The sequence below is a fragment of the Electrophorus electricus genome, chromosome 13, assembly GCF_013358815.1.
Source record: "Electrophorus electricus isolate fEleEle1 chromosome 13, fEleEle1.pri, whole genome shotgun sequence".
NCBI lineage: Eukaryota > Metazoa > Chordata > Actinopteri > Gymnotiformes > Gymnotidae > Electrophorus > Electrophorus electricus.
Window position 1 is genome coordinate 3103305 of NC_049547.1, and position 21715 is coordinate 3125019.

The 21715-nt window shown below is 37.3% G+C and overlaps 1 protein-coding gene across 6 annotated transcripts in view; it reads left to right on the forward strand.

The window, feature by feature from the left end:
- Window positions 1-855: 855 nt before the first annotated feature.
- Window positions 856-21715, forward strand: part of ralgapa2 (Ral GTPase activating protein catalytic subunit alpha 2) — a 79850-nt gene continuing 58990 nt past the window's right edge. For all 6 annotated transcript variants that reach the window (XM_035532577.1, XM_027004804.2, XM_035532580.1 and 3 more), the window contains exons 1-3: window positions 856-1042; window positions 17259-17369; window positions 18382-18431. In XM_035532577.1, coding sequence (XP_035388470.1) covers window positions 937-1042; window positions 17259-17369; window positions 18382-18431 — 267 coding nt within the window. In that variant the 5' untranslated portion in view covers window positions 856-936. The remainder of the gene's footprint in view (window positions 1043-17258; window positions 17370-18381; window positions 18432-21715) is intronic.

The following is a 21715-nucleotide window of genomic DNA, read 5'->3' on the forward strand; positions in this document are numbered from 1 at the left end:
TCTCTCTGTCATCTTTCTTTTCCTCTGAAGGTGACCTTACTTGACTCATTTTAATATTTTCCATACATGTTTTAGCCTAATTGTCTGATTATAAAATAGAGGAGACATTGCAGCAAATAAGGGTTCAAAATCAAGTCAGTATAATTATTTAACACCAGATGGCACTGTGGAGTTTTGTTTTCTAGGTGGATTGCAAACATTAAACTGAACTTCCACATGGTAAAATGTTATTTTGTTGCCATCTTTCCAAAATAATGTGAATGTACATTTGTATATATTACACTTGAGACCAAACCCCAGTTATAAAATGCAAAAATAGGCAAAACAAAAAATAGGTGAAGCTATTTAAAATGCTATAGTAGTAAAATAAAGGAAAAACAAGCGCCCAGTTTATGTACTTAAAATGCTATAGTAGTAAAATAAAGGAAAAACAAGCGCCCAGTTTGTTAGGTGGCATATATAAAGCTCAGATTATTATTATTATTATTATTTATATTATTATTATTATTGTTGTTGTTGTTAGATATAGTTACTAATATAATAATATACCTATAATGATCACGTTATTATTATTGTTGTTATATTTTTTATTTAGACAGCTCTAACAGTTGAGAATCGAATGCACTTCATCTGAACCCAACATATCGACATCCTTCCAATCGGCTATTACCCAAACACACTACTATACTGATCACCGATCCGCCAGTAACGCATGTTGACAACACGACGTTGTCGCCTAGTAAAGGGTTACAAACAACCCGCTACCTTCTAAAGGGGCGTGTCTCTTCGGCTCGGGATGTGAGCGCTTCCGTGTTTACACGCCCACGAATAGGCGGGCGCCTGGAACACGGGCGCGCGGCGACGGTGAGAGGAGGACACCGACTGGATGGTAAAGAGGAGGTAAAAGCAGGCTCCAAAATTGACTTTTACACCGGAATGTTCACTCGAAGGGGCTATGGAGACGTCAAGAAATCTACACAGAAAGTTCTGGACCCAAAGAAGGACGTGCTGACCCGCCTGAAGCACCTTCGGTCGCTGTTAGGTGAGTGAGGAGGTCTGATGCTGTGACGGAGTGTCACTGACAGGACGGTTAGCCGAATATCTTAGTTTAGCTTAGCCTAGCCTAGCTTCGGCTAACGCTGGCCAGCTATACGCAGCACTAGACGACCTGCCTTTTGTTTCATTGAATGGAGCTGGGTTTTTTGTGTGTGTGTCAATAAGGACACTACAACCTCTTAGCTATGGTTTTGATGAAAAAAATGGGAATTATGTTATGAATGCATCAGTTTGTGTGTTCTGCAGTGAGTCTGCCTTGCGATGCTGTGTGCTGTCTGGTGTCAGGTGTCGTTTGGGTTTAATTGTTCAGCGGTACGATGTTCTGGCTTAGTTTAGCTGGCTTGATGGCTGGGAGCTAGCGGTTAGCTCGATGGCTAGCTAACCTAGCTAGCTTCGTCGAGCAGCGGCAAGACCACCTGCTATCTAACACTGTCTAGCTAACCTAGCTATCTGACAGTTCAACGGTCAGACCCCTGTAGTTGGATAGCTAGGTTAACAAATTGCTTAAAATCCAAACAGTAACCTAGATAGCTACGTTTTCTTACTACGTAATTGTGCATAAAGTTATGTGCTACGAATAACTCTTTGCTTTTCTTGGACCTTTGACAACATCTGCAGCATTTTGTGGATGTCTCTAACACTATCCTTATGTCACCCTACGAAAAATGGTTATCTTAGCTTAGCTAAATTAAGCATCTAAAGCTTGTGAGTGTCATCGAGATACCCAGCAGCAATGCACACGAACTGTTACTTGTGATGAATTAATCGAGTATACGAGCCGCCGTAGTACTAAAGATTGGTTTAAAGAAAGCCTAATGCCCCGGATCGTGACCAGGAGAAATAGCGGTAGTGTAGGTACTTGGAAATGACTACAGCAGCTGATGTAGCGGCGGTGTTTGTGCAATATTTATATTGCAGTTAAAGAAACAGACGTGAAATAATTTTCAAAGTTGATAAAATGTTAAGGAAACGATCGGCACTATGGACTGTTTTACGGAGACATAGTCGTAATGATATCAGGCTATTTGATATGGTTGTTCAGAAATTGTCCAGTCTTTACTATGCTGGTCAAGTTGAACATGCGGTTTACTTCCTTCTAGTGTCCTTTCAAGACAACATAACGAGCAGCGAACCAATATGCAGGAAAAACAGAACTGCATTTTAGTGCTGGCTTGCACTCTTGGTATGAAAAATGTTATCAGGTTGCTTTTATGCAATTGCAAATATTATCTCAGGACCTATAATCCCTGCCTCAGTTGAGTTTGTAGGCAAGAAAGCACCTTGGTTGATTTAACTACACCACTGCACCATGTTGAAACACATAGATTGAGTAATTGTAACTGCTCTGATATAAACAAAATAACCTGCAATGCTGAATACCACAACAGGGTCAGGCCATGCGCTACTCTGATAGAATGTGACATTTTAAAAGGTTTCTGTGATTAATGTCAATTTCCCCCTTCACATTGTAGAAATGCAATGGTAACGCATCTGTAAATGACATGTGTTTCAAGAGACCTTGAAAGACTGCAGAGGTCAGCATGCTTAATTCAGAGTCTTCAACACTGCTATGCTAGCTCATCTCATGTTTATACATATTAAATATGACACCCCCCCCCCCCCCCCCCCCCCCCATATTACATGGCCTAGTTTTTGCCTCATCCACAAGGAAACCAGACTATTAGACTATTAACCCTATACAGGGAGATGGCTTGTTTCACCTCTGACATGTACTACTTTTGCACTACTTTTTTAATATTAAAAGTATCTACCTTTCAGATGTATATAGTCTGATATATTTAGCAGCTCTAAAGGAGGATTAGCCTATTTCAGTATTTGATTACTTCAGCAATCTGTCAAGTATCTTTTTGATTTTGGTTGAATAACTAATGACAGTTATGCTGTATGATTTTTACCCTTTCTAGAGCGATGTTTAGAGAAGTCTTTCAGCAATATCTTGATTGTATGCCATCTGAAAGAAATTCAGAGTTTTATGACCATATCCCTTTGCTTGACTGCAAATGCATGCACAATAAGCCAATTTCTAACCAGTCCTGATGTACCTGATGTATTCCTGATCAAGCAGGCAATCGAATTATTCCAGATTATGCAGGCCATCTAAACAAACTTTGTCATCTTCGATCAAGTTGGCTGCAAACAACAATGGGTGTGGTTTGTGTGACTGTATGATGGTAGCAAATGATATAAACTTTTACGTCATGATTTAGGGGTGGTTAAAAGTTTACATTTTTTTTAAGGAGAATGGTGGCTGTGACGCACTAACATTGAACCCCATTCAGACAGAGCAATACAATCATCTTGCTAGGTTCTGATCTACCATTTATGTCATTGTGGAAACCATTTCATGAATGTCAGCAGTTAAATTATGAAATTATTATGTTCTCTAAATTTGGCTAAATGATTTGGCTAAAACAAAAGTGGTGTCTTAAATTAATGATTCATTTATTTTACTGAGAGAACTTTTTTTTAAATGTTATTTTATTTTATTTTATTTTATTTATTTTTGCATCAGTAACCTCATTGCAGCCCTAATTATTGCAGCCCTAATCTAAAGAAATTTCCTATTAAGGAACAGGCAACCACCATTGTTGAACGTTAATAACAAGTACTCAGCTAGCAACAGGACACAACTAAGTTAACACATTTCAAGTAATGTAAATTATGTTAAAGCATCGCGACATTTGGGGACTTCTGCACTGCTTTGAAAGTGTTATGTCCACGCATTGTGAGGACAGTGGATCAGTGCCTTTCCTGCTGATTCCAGTCCTGGTTCAATGTCAAGCACACAGAACTGAGGTCATAGACCAGTTAATATTGCTTATAACTTCCCAGCATGTTGTTTTTGTCTGCATGTGTTAGGCTAGATAAGTCCCATCTGTTTGCCCTGCAAGGTCTATGTTCTGCCCTTGCAACACCTTTGCCTCATGGGGTGCTGCTTTCATAAAAGGAAGGATTTCCTCCACTGGCTGCTTCCTGTACAGATAGGAAGTTAGGATGAGTGATGGTGTGTTGCATGGCCTTTTTTCTTTTGCTCGGTTTTGTTTCCCCTTTCAGATGTCATTTACCTTCCCAAAATCCCTGTTTTTTTTTAATGAAAAAGGTTTATTAATGTTTGGCAGCTAAATCTTAGCTTATTGGTTAACAACTTGATTTATGGTTCATCTGCTAAATGTACATAAATTTGGTAGATTGTGATTCCACTGTCAGAAGATGTGGGTTTAAGTTGGAAAGCTTATTTGTGTGATCATCATGGTTGGTTGGGCATGGCTGAATTTGTTAATTACTGAAGCACCTGGTCACACAAAGCCTGTCTTAACTCACCCTCCTATTAGAACAACAAGGCTAAGTGTCAACATGACTACAACAGTGAAAAGAGGATTTTGGTTCCAGTGAGTGCTAGCTGTTGCTCTTCATTTTATTATTTCTGTTTCCCTGTGCTCACTTGCATACATTTACATACATACTTTGTTTTCATTTTAAATTTCTGTACTGACTTATTCTTTGATAAATACTTTTGTAACTTTCACCTCTTTTGTAGTGAGAGAATGTAGTCTAACTGCCACTAAGCAAATGCTCAAGCCCAGTATTTTTTGGTTTAGTATTGGAGCCAAATGTTAACTAGAGACCAGGCTGTTGTGCCTAACCTTGATTTCATAGTACTCATAGTTCTTATATTTAATATCCTGTATGTGAATCATTTGAGAAAAGACCTAATCATTTCTTTAAAATGGTTAGTTATATAGAGAAAATTGGTCGTGTTTCCTGTCAGGTAATGTACTGATCATTATATTTGCATTTTTGTTTGCATGTCTGGCTTGTTGATGCAAATTATCCTCAGGCCTGGTTAACCCGGGGGGGGGGGGGGGGGGGGGTTGTCCTCGTCAATAAGCCTCTTTGTTTACAGGTGGAGCCATACACCAAATGGGCCTACTAGGCTACATTTAATATTAGATGATCAAAGTTTCCTGTTGTAGATCACTTCAACTCTGATGTTTGATCTGGGGTTTTTTGTTGTTGTTGTTGTTTTGTATACTGATATGATGATGAATGTAATGAGCTATTTATTATTTATTAGAATGTCAGTGTCATATCTGGAATGGTGGAGCACTAACCGTACATAGTCGTATATGGTAATATAAAATTTCCTGTCCTGTAAGACAGTATATTTTCAGAAACAGTATAGTCAGTACCATTGTGACAGGGAAGTAGGGGGTGCAGTACAGGTTAGGTGACATTCAGAATCCATTAAGAGGGCTATGTCTCGTGCTCTCATTATGTTGACAACGTCTGTCATAACTTTATGCTTTTAGGGACTGGCAGTGCCCTGGCAGAAGAGGGAGTGGTAAAGAGTGCTCAGGCTTGTTTTCAGATAACTGTTTTAAGTGTAACGACCTTATCTTCTGTTAAGAAAGTGAGTACACATATCTATGCCCTTAAGTTGGAAAATTGTTCAGGAGACAGGTTGTTGTTCCTGAAAGTTGTACAGGAGACTCTTAATGGGTTGGGTACAGATTTTACCAGCTCTTTTGCAGGGACCTATTCATGAAATTGTTGGACCAACACAAGTTGCATCAGGTTATCATATTTGCATTGTCACGAAATAGTAAAATACACGCTAACCATAGTCAGGCATTTTCATCTTTCTTTTTTCTTATTTCCACTTTGAGAATGTTAGTATGACTTTTCTGTTCTAGCAGTAGCCCCCTGTTAAACGTCAAATAAGACACATAGTGCTACTGTGCCACATGTGAATAATGTGGTATAAATGGTCAATTCCCAGTTGAAAGAAGGGCACTTTCTTTAACTGGGTATGTTGTGTTATCTCTTTGGTTGTAGCCTGTTTCATGTTTTTAAGTATCCCACAAAGTATGCTTAGTTCCGTCTGTTGTTAACACAGTGGCCTACTCGTGAGGAGGTACGGCAGTAGTGACCAGTTGAATAAAGAATGGGACATCATGACTTTACTCTTTTGCACCCAAAGCATGTTGATGAGGTAGCTGCAAGTCAGTTTGTTGTCAAGGGTGGTTTGCTGCTTAGCCAAGGTATGACAGTGGTGTGATTGTGTTTTGAGCATGTCAGGGGAGGATGGTGCCTTGCTACATGAATAAGATTTTTCTTTAGAAGATGTAAATTATTTCTGCTCTTTCCACTGTTTACCTGTTTATGGAGAAAGCAAAACACATTTGTTTATTTGGCATATATATAATGCCTTTTATAATGGTTTGCTTGTCAGTGAGAAATATGCTATATCTTTTGTGAATGTTATTTAAGCAAATGCAGTTTGAGTGCAGTAATATACTAAATCTGATTAATGCATCAGTTCTAAAGACTCTCTAATATTATTGTGAAGCTATATACAGTAAAAAAAATCTTGGACAGTTTATTAAAATAAAAAAAAATATATATATATATAACTTCATATTTTGTTGCAGTCAAGATTGAAATATGATGATCAAGAATGACTACTTTAGGTCTTTAACCATTTATTAAACTCTGCTTAAGTAATTGTTGACCTGAATTTGGATAGAGTTTACAGAAGTGGGAAAGGTAATTTCCATATTGACTGTATGACTACTGACAAGAATTGTACATTTTCCTCATCATAACAAAATATGAAATATTGCCAAATATTAATGTGTGAACAAACCAATAAACAAATTGATATTGATGATGAAGCCTAAAGGTTACATGCAATGTATGCAGTGTATGATTTAGGGCACATACATGTTCTGGTAGGAAATGGAATGAGCTGTTTTAATAACACAAATACCTTTTTCCAGTTTGTTGAATTTTATAAGTTAACAGGTTACAACGGAGGCATGTCCATTTTTGTTGAGTTTAGCAAGCATACTGTTAGATGCCTAAGCAGGTCCTAGCCATTTATCACTCACAAAATTGGCTACCATACTTGTCTAGGACTGCATGTTTTCAAGCTGTATTTCAGTTCATCCAGCTGAGGTCACTAGTTCTAACACAGCTGGCCCTGTCCAATTCTAATAATGTGAGTGAGTCCTATGCTAATGATATGAGTGTGTCCTATCCTATGTCTATGCAGGGATATACTAAAATTGGGAGGCCATCAAACTGCACTGACTCACCACCATTGCATTCTCAGTCTCCAGTCCTTGATATCTCAGGCAGCACACCCACAAATCTCAACGTCAAACAAGCACAATTAAATTTGTTTAATTAAAGGGGTGGTCATATATGATGATGACTGATACCAAAAGTAACTAACTGAATTTGGGGACATTGACATCCACCAAATTCAGACAAAGGCAATCAGAGCACATTATGTACCTTTTGGGGTATATACCCAGCCCCAACCCCCCACCCAAGTGTGAACTGTGAATCTCTCCCGAATTCCAACGGTCTTTTCTTAACATATACATATTAGTGTCGTATGAGTTTAGCAAGCATACACCGCCAAAATTCCTATATTGGTGGATCACAGTGGTATTCATTGGGGGAAATGCTGGGGATCGTATATCAGACGGTGATATACAGAGCCAAAAGTTTATCTTGGAGCATACTGAGAAACTTTTCTTCATACCTTCACAAAAACCCTTCTTTCCAATTAAATGGCACCATCATCTACTCTGGATTATAGACAAATAACACTTTTGCTTTTTTAAAAAAAATAAACAAAATTGCTCACTCAGGACAGCAGAAGCTGACATAGCAGATGTAGCAGAGTTGTGCTCTACTATTTCTAAGAACCTCTTCTTAGCTATGTACACAGTGTTAGGTGTTATAAATCTAAATATAAAATATTGAAGACCCATATTCATTTTATGTTTTATGCCAGTGGAGATGAACATTTCTCTGCATGAGCATACATTTAAATGAAAAAATATTGTCTAAGAAACGCTTTAGTAAATGGTTTATTTTAAACAGATGGCATCAAACAATGTCAGGTCAGCTTTTAAATGACTTTTCCAAAAAACATCACACATGGATTTAAAGACTGAATTAATAGTAATTAATATATTAATGTAATTAACTGAATAGTTATTGAAAAAAAATACAGAAATTTAAAAACAGAAAGTATTTAAAAATGTACAGCATGTTCGTAAGACTTCCTACTCCCTGATTCTTTAAGAGAGGCATTTGAAGAAATCAGGGGTCCAGCCTCTCTTTTGGGATGGTAGGTGGCACTGAGCTTTGATCTGAGCACTGACAGGAACATTTCATCTGTCTCAGTTTTCCACCTTTCTGTCCCAGGCCACAGCTCTAGGTGGTAAATATGAACATTCACTTTGCCAAAACTCTGTAAGGAACCATGACCTAGTCTTTAGACTTTGCTGCATGTCAATATCTCTGCAGTTACTTTAATAGTTTATGTTGTAAAAAAACAAACAAAAAACAGGCAAAAGGGAAAAAAATAAAAGAAATAAGTAAGTTTTTAACACTTATTAATGTTATCAGCAGGTAATAATTCAGCAAATGAAAATCAATGTGAACAGCTAGTGTTTTTATATCAGAGGGGTAGTTATCCTGTTTATAGTTTGTCTTGCCCTCTTCTTTAGTATATGTATTGGATTTTCTTTGAAAAGCAATTGCTTACTTTTTCTTAATACAATTAGTTATCTGCCATTTTATACGAAAATGAAGAAATTCATTTATGTGTTTACTGTTCTGGTGTTTTTTATTTATTTATTTATTTTAGTAGGTTGCATACACTTCACTCCTTCAGTGTAGTCCTAGAATATAGAGTACCCTTAGAATTGGTCTTTTTTAAATATTTTTTTTATAAAGGTTAGTTTTATTTTTAGATTAATTTAAAAAAAAATCTTGAGATCTTGCCACAATTTAAAAAAATGATTCTGTGTGTTGTAGTTGTTTATTTGGGCTCTTTATGTTTTAGTTCATTTCAATGGCCACATACTTTAGTGTGTGTCGTATTCTCTGACTAATAAGTGAAATGCCTGGAGAGGTCATTGTGTCATGAAGAATACCAAGATAGTGTCAAAAGATACAATGTTTTCTGATACTTGAAATGTATTTTAGCCAGATAAATACCCACAAATGAATGTTGTAATGACATGGTTTAGAGTTATGATTTTGTCATATAATTTACGTAGTTCTTGGTATATGTAAACCTTGTAGTCCCAGTGCAAAATTAGACATTGAACTTCAGTTGAATTTAGTTTGCAAGTACTTTAGACAGTAGGTTATAGGACTCTAACAATAAAGAAAATCAGCATCATTAGGTAGTTACTAATGTACTTATTTGTTGCATCAAAATAGAGGCTTCCAAAGTTGGTAGCCTAAACATTTGGTTTGCTAAATAGAACAAATTATTTAATTTAGCTAATAGATAGCAATCATGCTGCTTTAAGAATTATGTCTTAAAGGTGCGATAGAATGGAAAAACATATTTATCTTGGAATAGTTGAGTAAGGAGTATTTGGTACATGGAACTATGAAACTCTGTTCTCACTTCCTTCAAATGTAAATTCCCCATAAGCAAAAATGTTTGGAAAAGTGACCAATTCCAAAAAATCCTAGACTATGGACTGATTATACCCCAACAATTTGCAGACACGTTCTAGCCCAGACAATATCAACATGCACCTGCACTGCCAGAACTTCAACAGTTCTACAGGTTTTGTGAAGAACAAAACAATGACCACGGAGCAACTGGCATGGTTGATATTCAAATTTAACAGGATCCCAGTTTTTAGTTTCCTCTGCACATTTTCTCAAAACCTTAGACAATTGAGTAGGCTTTGTGTTTGACACTGAAAAGAGGGGTAGATCCGTGACTGCAACCTGTAGGGAGCAGTGCCAGATAGCTACTTATGAGATTTTCCCCACTTTTAGTCGGTTTTTGTCAGCTCATCTTGCATTAAAAGTTTCATACTGAGAAGTTCAGTTTATTTTGTGGTGTTGTTCAAATTGAGTATAGTATAAATAATGTTAGCTACTAGCAAGTTCTGAGTAACTAGCTAGTTAGCTGAATGGTATGACAGGTTAGCTTATTTACATTGAGGTTCATTTTATTTTCCTGTCTGTGTCCCATTCAAAGAAATAGCCTGTGTTGTCTTATAAATCTACAGTGTAAGATGCATCTTTGTTAATTCCTTGGTTAGGTAAATTTCCAATGAATATATAGTATAGCATTATAAAAACCCAAAATATCCAGCTTGTCCCATTCTAGGGCCAACTCATAGGGTTGTAAATGAGAACATCAGAGAACAAGTTTCAAATGCGAAACCTTTAATGAGTTGGCTTGAACTTTTAGTCCATATTGTAATTTCATAATCTCATTTACATCTTTCTTTGATTTTTAATGTCAATTAATACTGAATTAGTTTGGGTAACACTTTGAGCGGTTCTTTTAGAGATGATTAATACATTCTCAACAGCATATCAGTGACATTATCTTATATAATGTTATATATAGTTACAGCATTATCATGTAGTTTCATAATCTTCAGATCTCATTTACATCTTTCTTTGATGTTTGATTTTTAATGTCAGTTAATATTGTATTACTTTTGGTAACACCTTGAGTGGTCCTTTATAGATGATTAATACATTCTCAACAGAGTATCAGTGACATTATCATGAATGAATCAGAGGTGAGTTTGGATACAATTGCAGATGGGTTCATTACACCAAGCCAAGTGGAACAGTTCAAGGGTCAGACAGCAGTGATCAGACCTCAAACCAACCCAACTAACATTACTCAACCCAAAATGTAATCTTAACCCTAATTCTAACCCAAATTTACACCTCAAGACAACACCTAACCCTCACACTGGCCCTAATCCTGACCCTAGCCCTAACCAAAATCCATTTACAGAATGTTGTGAACAGCATATCTATAAAGGCCCGTTGAGTATGCTAAGATGGTATTGCACCCACATGTTCACTTACTTATCAGGTTAATATCTACAGATATGAACCTGGACACTCAATGTGAAAAACAACTGAATTCATCAGATTATAAACAAATCTTAATCACACAGTCAGAAGTCTCTTGCTAATCTTCTGAATAATCAGATGCTTTTCTACTGCTACATTATTGATATGTTATGTTAGTTACTAAAGACTGTTAATTATTTAATGTAAAAAGGACCACTCAAAATAAAGTGTCACCAAAATGTTTGTATGAATCAGAGTTCTGTTTTTTTTTTCCATAAAAGTATGCCAAGATAGTAGATGGCATTTTATTTCTTCTATGAGTGCCACACACTGAATCTTTCCGCTTTCACTGGTGGTGTTTTTCTCACTTACTCTTACGACAGCGTAACAGCTGATAGTCAAAATATGCTCAAGCTCTCAGCCAGTCATCGACGTCTTTTGCAGTACATTCCAGAGATTATCATAGAGTGCAAAGTTTGCTAACAAAATTACTTAAGGCAGAGTATATGTTGACTCAATTTCTATACAAACCTTTCTCATTCTGATTGGCAAATTGGCTTTAAAAACCCTTTCTGCTGAACAGTAAACAAGTGATGAATGTAACTGGGATTACATTGGAATGTTTACAGTTAAAATAAGGAAGCTCTAGATGGTAGACTACATAATCATACTACAGACATACCCTTTTAATGATTCCTAAAAATGAACCATTCCAGGTGGCTTTTCAGGTGCTGGAAATAGGTGGAGTTTTTTTGTAGGTGAAGTGTCAGCATTGTTTGGTAAAAATTTGCTGCAGAACAGGTTTTTTTTTGTTTACTGTGTAAGCACAGTGACCATGTGAGGTCAAAGTTGTTACTTTATACTGCATGATGACTACATGCATATAATAGTGATGCATTAGTCTGATACTGTATGCTCAGTTCAGATAGACATTTGGGCATTTTGACCATGATTAAAGTGAATACACGTATGTCATAATTCTTTTGCATGTTATCTGGCATTAAAATTTCATATATAGGTGCCATCTTTTACAGAACCAATTTTAGGTTATAGAAACACTTCAAGGTGTCATGTGCCAGAACTCCCATAAGGTCTGTACTTTTATCCTTATTGTAAGTTCCTTTTTCCATGTCTGTCAGAGCACTTTCTCTACCTCCATCCATGACACCATGCAGATTGGTTTGACAGGTCAGGCTGCTGGAGAAGCACATGTTTGGGGAGTAGACAGCAGCTGGACAAGCTCCGACGGGTTTATGATACATCTAACTGAAGCGATCTGATATGGTTCTCTAGTTTTCACTGCTTTCCAGACCAGAAACACAAGAGAATATGTTAGCTACATGATTTGCAGGAACCATACTACTGCATGCTTTGATCATTCTGAATTTTTTTTATTTTTTATTTTTGTTTAATACAGTGTTATCAATTTTTTCTGTTGGAAGTACTAGTTTTTGAATAATATAAGCATTGGCTGTGATATAGTACTCTACTGTACATGAGCTCATATAGCACTTTAGATTTCTAGTCTTTTTGTGTTGTATTCTATGTAAATCACCTTTTGTACCTTGGAATAACAATAAATATGCAATGCATATACAATAAAATGCACACTAGATAAATCACAATGTGCATGTTATAAGCCCATCAGAGCTACTCAAACTGCCGATGAGCTGATTGAGGAAGATTAGTCATTATTTAGGCTAAACTGTATCTGAAATGTTATTAGTAACCCTAACCTAGTAATTTTAAAGCATAAGAGGGTGAATTCTTGGTGGGCCTTTAACATAACACATTTGGTGTTTGACACAGTAGCGAGTTTTCATATGCAATATTCTAATCAGAAAAATTCTAATGCTGACAATAAGGAAGCAAATAGATATTTGATCAAGGTTTCCTGATTCAGTTGAGAGTACTATACTGTGGGGGTTTATTATGCAGAAAAACATTCTTACATATTATTGTGATGTGCAACTAATGCACTTTAAAGCAGAGATCTTGCAGAAATCTGCAAAACTGCACCATTTCATCATTGCAATTAATACTGTGTGAGCAGCTCATAGGGGTGTGCATGTTTTAAGACATCAGAATTCTGCCATTGGCAGTCACAGCAGTTTAAAAAAAAGCTGATCCAGTCTCTGTGAGAGCTATACATGCCCATCCAAGCATAATTCAAAGGTTAAATTCAGTATAGTACATAAAATCTAAATTTAACTTGTATAGTGCCTTTTTTTATAGTACCCCTAGATTTGAACAAGGGATTAGAGTCAACAGTGGCACAAAGCTTTTCAGCACTCATGGTTCAACAGTCTTGGTGTTGTGCCTAATCTTTGAATTAAATATTTAATGTATATGATCCTTAGGGGTTAGGTGTTGACATACAACATTAAATATAAAGCAAAGGTTTGAGATTGGCGTCTACCACTGTTAAGTTGCCACTGTGGGGCTCCTGAGCAAGGCCCTTATCTCTCAATTGCTCAAGTTGTATTCACTCATAATTGTAAGTAGCTTTGGATAAAAGCATCATCTAAATGCTGTAAATGTAATGTACTTTATTATTGTATAGTATTCTTCAATATTGAATTGTATTCTTTGTAGTGATACAATTGTATGAAAATTGCTGATTGATACTGATAGTTCCTGATTTAGAAAAAACACTCTCTGATGCCAATAGTAACCTTGTTGCATAAGTTTCAAGTTTGGTTTATTTGTCACATACATAGTCATACATAGTTATAATTGTACACGCCCATAAACTAACACTTTTTTGAAGCACCTTTTTTGATTTCATTTCAGTGTCGACTATGTTTGGATAAGAGTTTATCAGCTTGTTAGTTATCAAACTAACTGCACACACTATCCATCAGAATACAAACTTTCTGTCTGGTTGGCTAGCATCTGTACCCTATCTTGCTATCTACTTAACATTCCCAGCAAGAATCAAAAGACACCATAAAACAGAAAGGTAATGCAGAGAAGGAAAGCACTGTGCCAGTTTTAAGTTTTGCACCAACCACCATACACCATGTGGAATGCCTCTTCGACATTTTCTCTCCTTTTTAAATCAAAATGACAGGTCACTAGAGACAAGCTAGTACCCCCAAGTTTTATTGACTAGATGGTTCTCATGCCATTGTGAAAAAGAAAATATAGGAAAATATGAATTAAACATTATTCTCATTGTTCTCATTGTTTGTTTCTTCTGTAATACATAGATGGTCTTCCTCAACAATACAGATTACATGAAGATCTCTACAGGTTTATTGATTTTCAAATCCTAAATTTTTGGAATATGTGCATAAGTTATGTATTAACTGAGGGCAGCTCTTGTTTACAGCCATCTGGAATTTGTTGTATTTCCATTCACATCTCTGGCAAATGTATTCATTATAATCGTTTATTGGTTACTGTAGCAGTCACTCACAACAGTTGTTAATGTTCATTCTCACAGCCCTGAGAAGTTAAATGACCATCAAGCTTTGTATTGCTTTAAGACTGGATCATCAGAGGACCACACTGAAAATGTAGTGTTGAGAATTTTTGTGTAAGTCTAAATTTGGCTGAAACCTTTCGGTGCACATTTGACATTGCAGGAATTGGAGGGGAAGTGTTTCAGATGGCCTGGGTAGAAGGCCAGTATAACTCGTCTGGGATGAGTGCACACAAGCAGATCAGCTTCAACACCAGATGCAGTCATTGGGACCTTTCTCTTTCTCCACATATACACAAATAATATATCACATTATTTCCCTCCCTGAAGATATATCTGCCGCTGGACTCGCTCCCTTCTTTGATGAATCAGCATGTTTTTCAGGAAGAGACCTAACACAATAAGGAATGCTGAATGGCACAGCATGTGACACGCTCTGATAAGAGCTCCACCCATGATATTGTATTGCTGTGTGTGTGACAGAGGTTTTGCTTCTGTAATTTCTTGTTTGTAAAGTTCATTGTCAGCTAAAGATGTACGTCTTTTGTACTATTCTACATGTAGTTTGCTCAATCACTTTCCTGCAGCACTTCGTGAGAATTGTGGCATCAGGAAAACATAATTTTTATTTATATTTCCTTTGTTATTACACACACCCTGGCCAAAAAAAAAGGTCACACACACTAATATTTCATTGGACCGCCTTTAGCTTTGATTACGGCACGCATTCGCTGTGGCATGCTCCCTGAACCACTCTTTCACAATTTGAGCCAGATGAATCCTGGCATTGTCATCTTGGAATATGCCTGTGCCATCAGGGAAGAAAAAATCCATTGATGGAATGACCTGGTCATTCAGTATATTCAGGTGGTCAGCTGACCTCATTCTTTGGGCACATAACGTTGCTGAACCTAGACCTGACCATAGCACTGCCCCCACAGGCTTGTACGGTTGGCACTAGGCATGATGGGTGCATCACTTCAGCTGCCTCTCTTCTTACCCTGATGCGCTTTTTTAAGAGAATTGAAGGTGCACTTCTCTTAAACCTTCAAGCCTTCAATTGAGGCTTGAAGGTTTAAGAGAACTGAGAAGCAAAGACACCGCTATTTTATTAAGTGAAACACTTTAAATCCCAAATACAATGCAAAAAATGTCTTATGTCTTCCACTGAAAACTATCTTGAGGTTGAGCATTTGCAATCTGTGCAATTTAGGCTTACCTGTTCAAATGTTTGGTTCTCATTCTCACTTTCCTTTTGACTTTTTAGGTTAAGGCTAGCATAAGAATGCAAAAAAAAAGTCACAAAAGCATGCAATTCTCTTGAATACTTGAATACAAATTTGAGTCCATGATTGGCCTTTTTCAAGATTTCAAATGCACATATTGAGTGGTGGTCTGATGGATACTGGCTCAGAGTAACGTTCCAACTGAGTATTTCAACCGTGAAATCTACTCCTCTTAATTATGTCAACCATTCTGAGTCCCAGTGCTATCAGAAATCAGGCCAGCACTGCTGCCGCAAATTGGCTCCAAATAACGGAATTTCCCCAGAGTTGTGGATTGAGGCTTTAGAGGGAGAGCCTAGCTTCTGTCTGCTTTTTTTTTTTTTTTTTTTTTTTTTTTTTTTTTGCACGTGATAAACTTTAAGTGACAGCAGAAAGAAAAGGCAATCACACAATTAGCATGTGGTCACCTCCCTCACTATGAAAGCATGTAGAGGTACCATGTTAGAGCCCATTGCAAATTGATTCCTTTAAGACTTATAGTGAATATCATTGAATAAAGTTGTCTTTGGTAACAGACATCTGTTTACACCATAAGCTTAAAATTCTTCATGGTAGATTTTGTTGTAGGATTTTCCTTAGTGCAGAAACGTTTGCTGTATGATTTTCAGTTAAGGGGCTAGCCAGCATAGCTACCATGTGATGTTCTGGTATTTATGGCACACACACAGACTACAGAGGTTTGAACATAAGAATAAAATGTTGGCATGACTGCAGAACACCACATCAGTAGGCTGGCCTCATTGTGACTTCAGTTTTTGTGTGTGTTGGGAAGGTTTAAGCTTCTTGTCATACTCTGCTTTGATGTTAATACAGGGCATGTATTTGTTGTTCATGCTAAGTCATGATACTTTCTAGATGATGTGGACTAGACATGCAGGTGAATTCCTTTGGCATTTGTAATCAGCATCATTCTTTGTATTGTTAATTGTTTGAACGTTTAAAACTCACACCCTTCTTGGGTTGTGGCCTTTATAAATCTATACCTCATCATTCCATTCAGCCTCAGAGAAAAGATGTTGGATTAATAGTGTAACATTATTAGAATCACACAACCTTTTTATTGGTAAATATATTCTTGTGCTGTGTGACAGGGCTTAGATATAACAAGAAAAAAAGACTTTTGTATAAAAATCTTTTGTATATCATCAATATAGAAGACAACAAATAAACATAAAACAGTGAATAAGATTTAAGTCATCTGCATTGTTTTTATATGCTTGCATCTTTAGACTTAAGTCTATCAGTATATATTAGGTTAAAGAATAAATGATTTTTCAAGTAGACAACTCTCTGCTTCAGCGTGTCGGCCCAATGCTGTAAATGCAAATACATATTGTAAAAATGTAAGCTGTGATGCTGAAATGAAGAATCAGTATTTTCTCCTTATTCTGAAATTTCCATGATCAAAAATTTCTACCTGAAGCCTTGTCCTTTATTAACCACTGAGCCTAGTAGGTTTGGCTACTGTGTGGCATTGTGGCATTTGATTACTGTACCTAATCAGCTAGAGTAAAACTACTGCTGTTTATTTGTACTCGTGTGTTTGTGGGTCCTAAGCCTTTTAAATAATTGTGTATGTTTTTGTATCTTTACAGACATTAGTGAGAGGAGTGAACTGAAGACATTTTTTGAAACCAACTGCTCACAGATTTATTTTATCTTCTATGAAAATTTCATTACACTGGAAAGTAACTTAAAGCAAAGAGGTAAGTTCAGTGGTCTTTTAAATTCTTCTTTTGTGCCTTGCAGTCTCTGTAGTTCTGCCATGTGTAGCATGGGCTTTGATGTTCTGCTGTCCTATGGGGTTGTGGGCTGGGGCCAACAGGCCTGAATCCTTTCCAGTGACACATGCTTAAACTTGCCGCAATGAGACACAATGAGACACATGAATACAACATTCATTGATGGCAAGCAATTCCATTAAATGTCCATTCAATTTCTGAAGGTTTAGACTTTTAATGCAACCTCTGTGCGTAGCTATATCCTGTATTACACTAGTCCGCTATAGTATTTTTGTTGAAACAGAATTCTGAAGTATAACAAAGGTTTGCACATCCAGATATATCAGCTGTTCGATGGTATACTATGGAATGTAATTTTAAATGCCTCAGATATTACTGTTGATTAATACATGGAATGTGTGATATGTGCTGTGTTCCTTCATTTGGCCAGGGTCTCAGTCCACTGCTCACTCTGAACAGCAAGGTGACAGCCTTTAATAGTTAAAACATGCAACTTGCATTTAAGCATAGGCCTAATGAGCTTCTGAATGATTAAAGCTGCTGGTTTAACCTGTCTTGGGGCGCAGTAACGACACAATGGTCAGGGGTTGTGTGTTTCCTGCCTAGTGGCCATTGAACAGTGAAGGGGATTGCTCAGTATGCTGAGATCTGACAAACTGCTGATTTAAAAAAAAAATAATCACAAAACATGGTTAGAAACACTTAGATAAACAAACCACAGGGCATCGGTCTAAACAGTTGCTTCTACCTCTACAACCAGAGGGGAGTGAGCTAACATCATGGCTGAAGAAACTTGTTATTCTAGCCATGACCAAAGCAGAGGAGAAAATAAAGAAGCTGTGTCATAAAATGGCCGAGAGTTATGCATTTCCTTTTTTCTTTTTAAATTTTAAACCCATTGCTCATCTTTCACTCACAAAAAAGTGAGTAATATTTCTGCTTGTTTGCTGTAGACTGAATGTCATTTGCTTTTCAGGGAACAAGTCTCATCGGGAGGAGCTGGACTCCATCCTCTTTATTTTTGAAGTAGGTGTTTTTTCAAACCCTTTGGCTGTTGCTTGGCAGTGTGTTCTGCTTGTGTTAAAGTAGCATGAGCCCATGTTATTGGTGAGAATGGTTGACCTGCGAAATAAATGTGTTCTTTGTCTCTCAGATTGTATTTGTGTTTAAAAGTGCCACATGTTGTGTGTTCATTGAAAACTTGACTAAAGAGAAATGGATATTTAACAATAGTTGGTATCTTTTGTTGCCCAGTGACAAGAGACGATAGTGACATTTGAGATGTTCAACAGCTAGTGGGTCCCACTGGAAGCTGCCTGTAACCCATTCATTACCCAATTCTGCCATTAGTCAGTTATGATTAGCGAGGTTAGCTCATCTTACCTTTGACTATACAGTATTATGTGACCAAATTAATTATTTGAAACCTTCATACAAACTGCTTTTGACTGAAGAGTGTCAAGTGCATCAAGATGAATGAATTCAAGTGAACAATCAGACACAATTTTATGGATGGGCCATGACACCTCTGTGTTTGTTGGCTTGAATACTGTTAAAGATGTGTGTCACTCTGTATACCTGCAAGCACTCTATGTACAGGTGTTTCAGCTGACAGTAGGTTTGTCAGTCTTCCCTGTGTTCCCACCTGGCCAAAATGGAGGCTGTAGTGTCCAATGCAAACAGGCAGGCTGGCAGGCTGCGTGCTCTAGTTACATTTATTCAGGGAGGTGAGAAATGGAGTCTGGGTATGAGTGGAGTATTTGTATTGCGCCAGTAGAGGTCAACTCAAAAGGCCACAAACAAACAGACTGTTAGATTTGTAACAGAGCTGAGTCTGTTCTACAGAGTTCAAGACTATAGAAAACCTGCTGCTTCGTCCTGACACGTTGACATCATTTGCTCAGCCAGTCACTTGCCATTTCAGCTTTGCGTGTATGGGACCTTTCTGACAGAGCCTTGAGTTATGAGCTGTGTACAGGACGGTGGCCATTAGTGGATCCATGCTGTGTGAAGCGCATGAGTTAATGTAGCATGACAGCTACATAATATCCCACCCTCCTCCCTCATCCATCCTGCCTTCTAGAGGAGAGCTGCTGCTCCTCTAGGCGTCCTCCCTGCTACACAGAGAAACAGGCCTCTATGCATATGAAATTCTGCCCCTTTGTCATAACCCAACTTGGCATCTGTGTTTTCTGCTTGTGATAGGGGTATACAGGATTAGCCTTAATGCAACTGTGTGCTGTGGTATGTGACCCCCTTTTGTAGGGGATCACCCCCGAGGCTGCAGTCAGAGTGGAGGAGGGAAGCTATTGTTCCATCTCTCTCCCTCCCCACCTCCCCCTCTCTGCTCTCTTTGTGTCTGGCACCATCTAGACATCCACTGCAGTGGGTGTGGGTGTATGTGTGGATGTGAAATAGGAGTGTGTTAGTGTGTGCCTGTGCACTGAATACTACCATACATTGTACAGGATATGTTGAACACTCTGTATTAATCTGTTATTTCATGTGCAGTATGTATCAATTTCTGAATGTCCAGCCAACACAATGCTGGCACTCCTCAAGACCACGCAGAGAAGTGTAGATGGTCAAGACAACAATGCTTTCTCAATTTTATGTTTAAAAAAAATCTGTACTCACTTCTGGGAACACAAAATCATAAGTTTAGCATTATTCCTTCAAGGTTCCTCTCTTTGCAAAGCATGATGGTCGATTTATGTTGTGTGAATTATTTTTGCTCTCAAAATTCTTTCCCATAGGTAAAAATGGCTGTGATTTCAAATGCACCATGAGTGCTGGACTGAGGAATAAGAGCAGCTGCTCTTTTAGCGTTTGGATCGTTTGCTTAGCTACTAAACTAAAAAGGCACAACACTCAACATGTTCTGCATTCACAACTCTAACTCATAAGAGCCCTTAAGCTCTAACCATCAAGAGCCAGAATGGTTCAGTCAAAAATGCTTTTTGTTGCCAACAATGGACACTAATGGGTACCAAATTGACATTCCCTGATATTGTAACATAATGTTAACTGGTGGATGTTTATTCCTTATTAGACATTCTAAAGTTAGTATTTTTGTCAAAATTATTCTTCTAGGTCTGTGTGTGTTTGTCTTTGTCTGTGTGTGTGTGTGTATGTTTGTTTGTAAACACTCATCACAAAGCATATGGGCAGTTACAGCCAGTTCATGAATCCCACTGTCTAATAGCATGCTGTGTGAAAAGTGGTAGGATTACAGTTTGAGTCCCTGCTCTTGACTGCAATTAGCGTAAACTAATTTCTTCCCCATCCAGATCAGCACATAAATGCTGCTTCCACTCTTCTGTGAGCTCTTTATTAGTGCCTTAGTGCCTGGGTAAACCATAGCTTCAGCCTGCAGCCTCATCTCACACTCACAGGTGACACACACATACACACACACACACACACACACACACACACACACACACACACACACACACGAATACAAAGAGCTTCTCATGGCAATAGAGAGGCAGTTGGCGAAAACAAAACACACATTTGCATGGCTTCTTCATCTCCTAAAGCTCTAAGAAGCACTGGTTTAAAGGAACACTTCTTAGTATAATGTAAAGATGGATTTGCTTTTGTTTGTGAATCAATTTTGTCAGAATCTCAATCAATAATAATCAGTAATTGTGTGTGTGTGTGTGTGTGTGTGTGTGTGTGTGTGTGTGTGTGTGTGTGTGTGTGTGTGTGTGTGTGTGTGTGTGTGTGAATTTTGAGAGAGAGAGAGAGAGAGAGAGAGTTTTACATGAATCACCTGAAAAACACCACACACAAACATGATGAGATGAAGAAAAATGATAATTTAAAAAGTCTAATAAATTGTTAATAGTGGCTTATACTATACAGTACCAAATGTGCATCAGTAAATGTTAAGTACCAGTCAAACTTGAAGACAATCTAACATTGACTGCAAGGTTCTGGGCATTAAGCAGTTTAACATCTGTTCATACAGTGGATTTGTGGATTTGGTTCTCACATCTGGACACCTGAAACTATAGTCCAAAGACAACCATTTGAAGGATTTATGTAAATTTATGAAGTATTTCACATAACTTGAACCTTCTATAATATCTTTTTTTTAAATTATTATTTTAAAATTTGATTTAGCTTTGCTTTTCTTACCAGGAAATAAAAAAATCTCATTAACAGGAGAGACCTGGCCAGAATAGCAGCTGTACAGACTCAGAACATATTTAAAATACAACATGACATAAATAATGTGATAAATCATATTTTATGATGCACTTAAAATTTTCAATAGATACAAGTGTATTTAGTTTGAAATC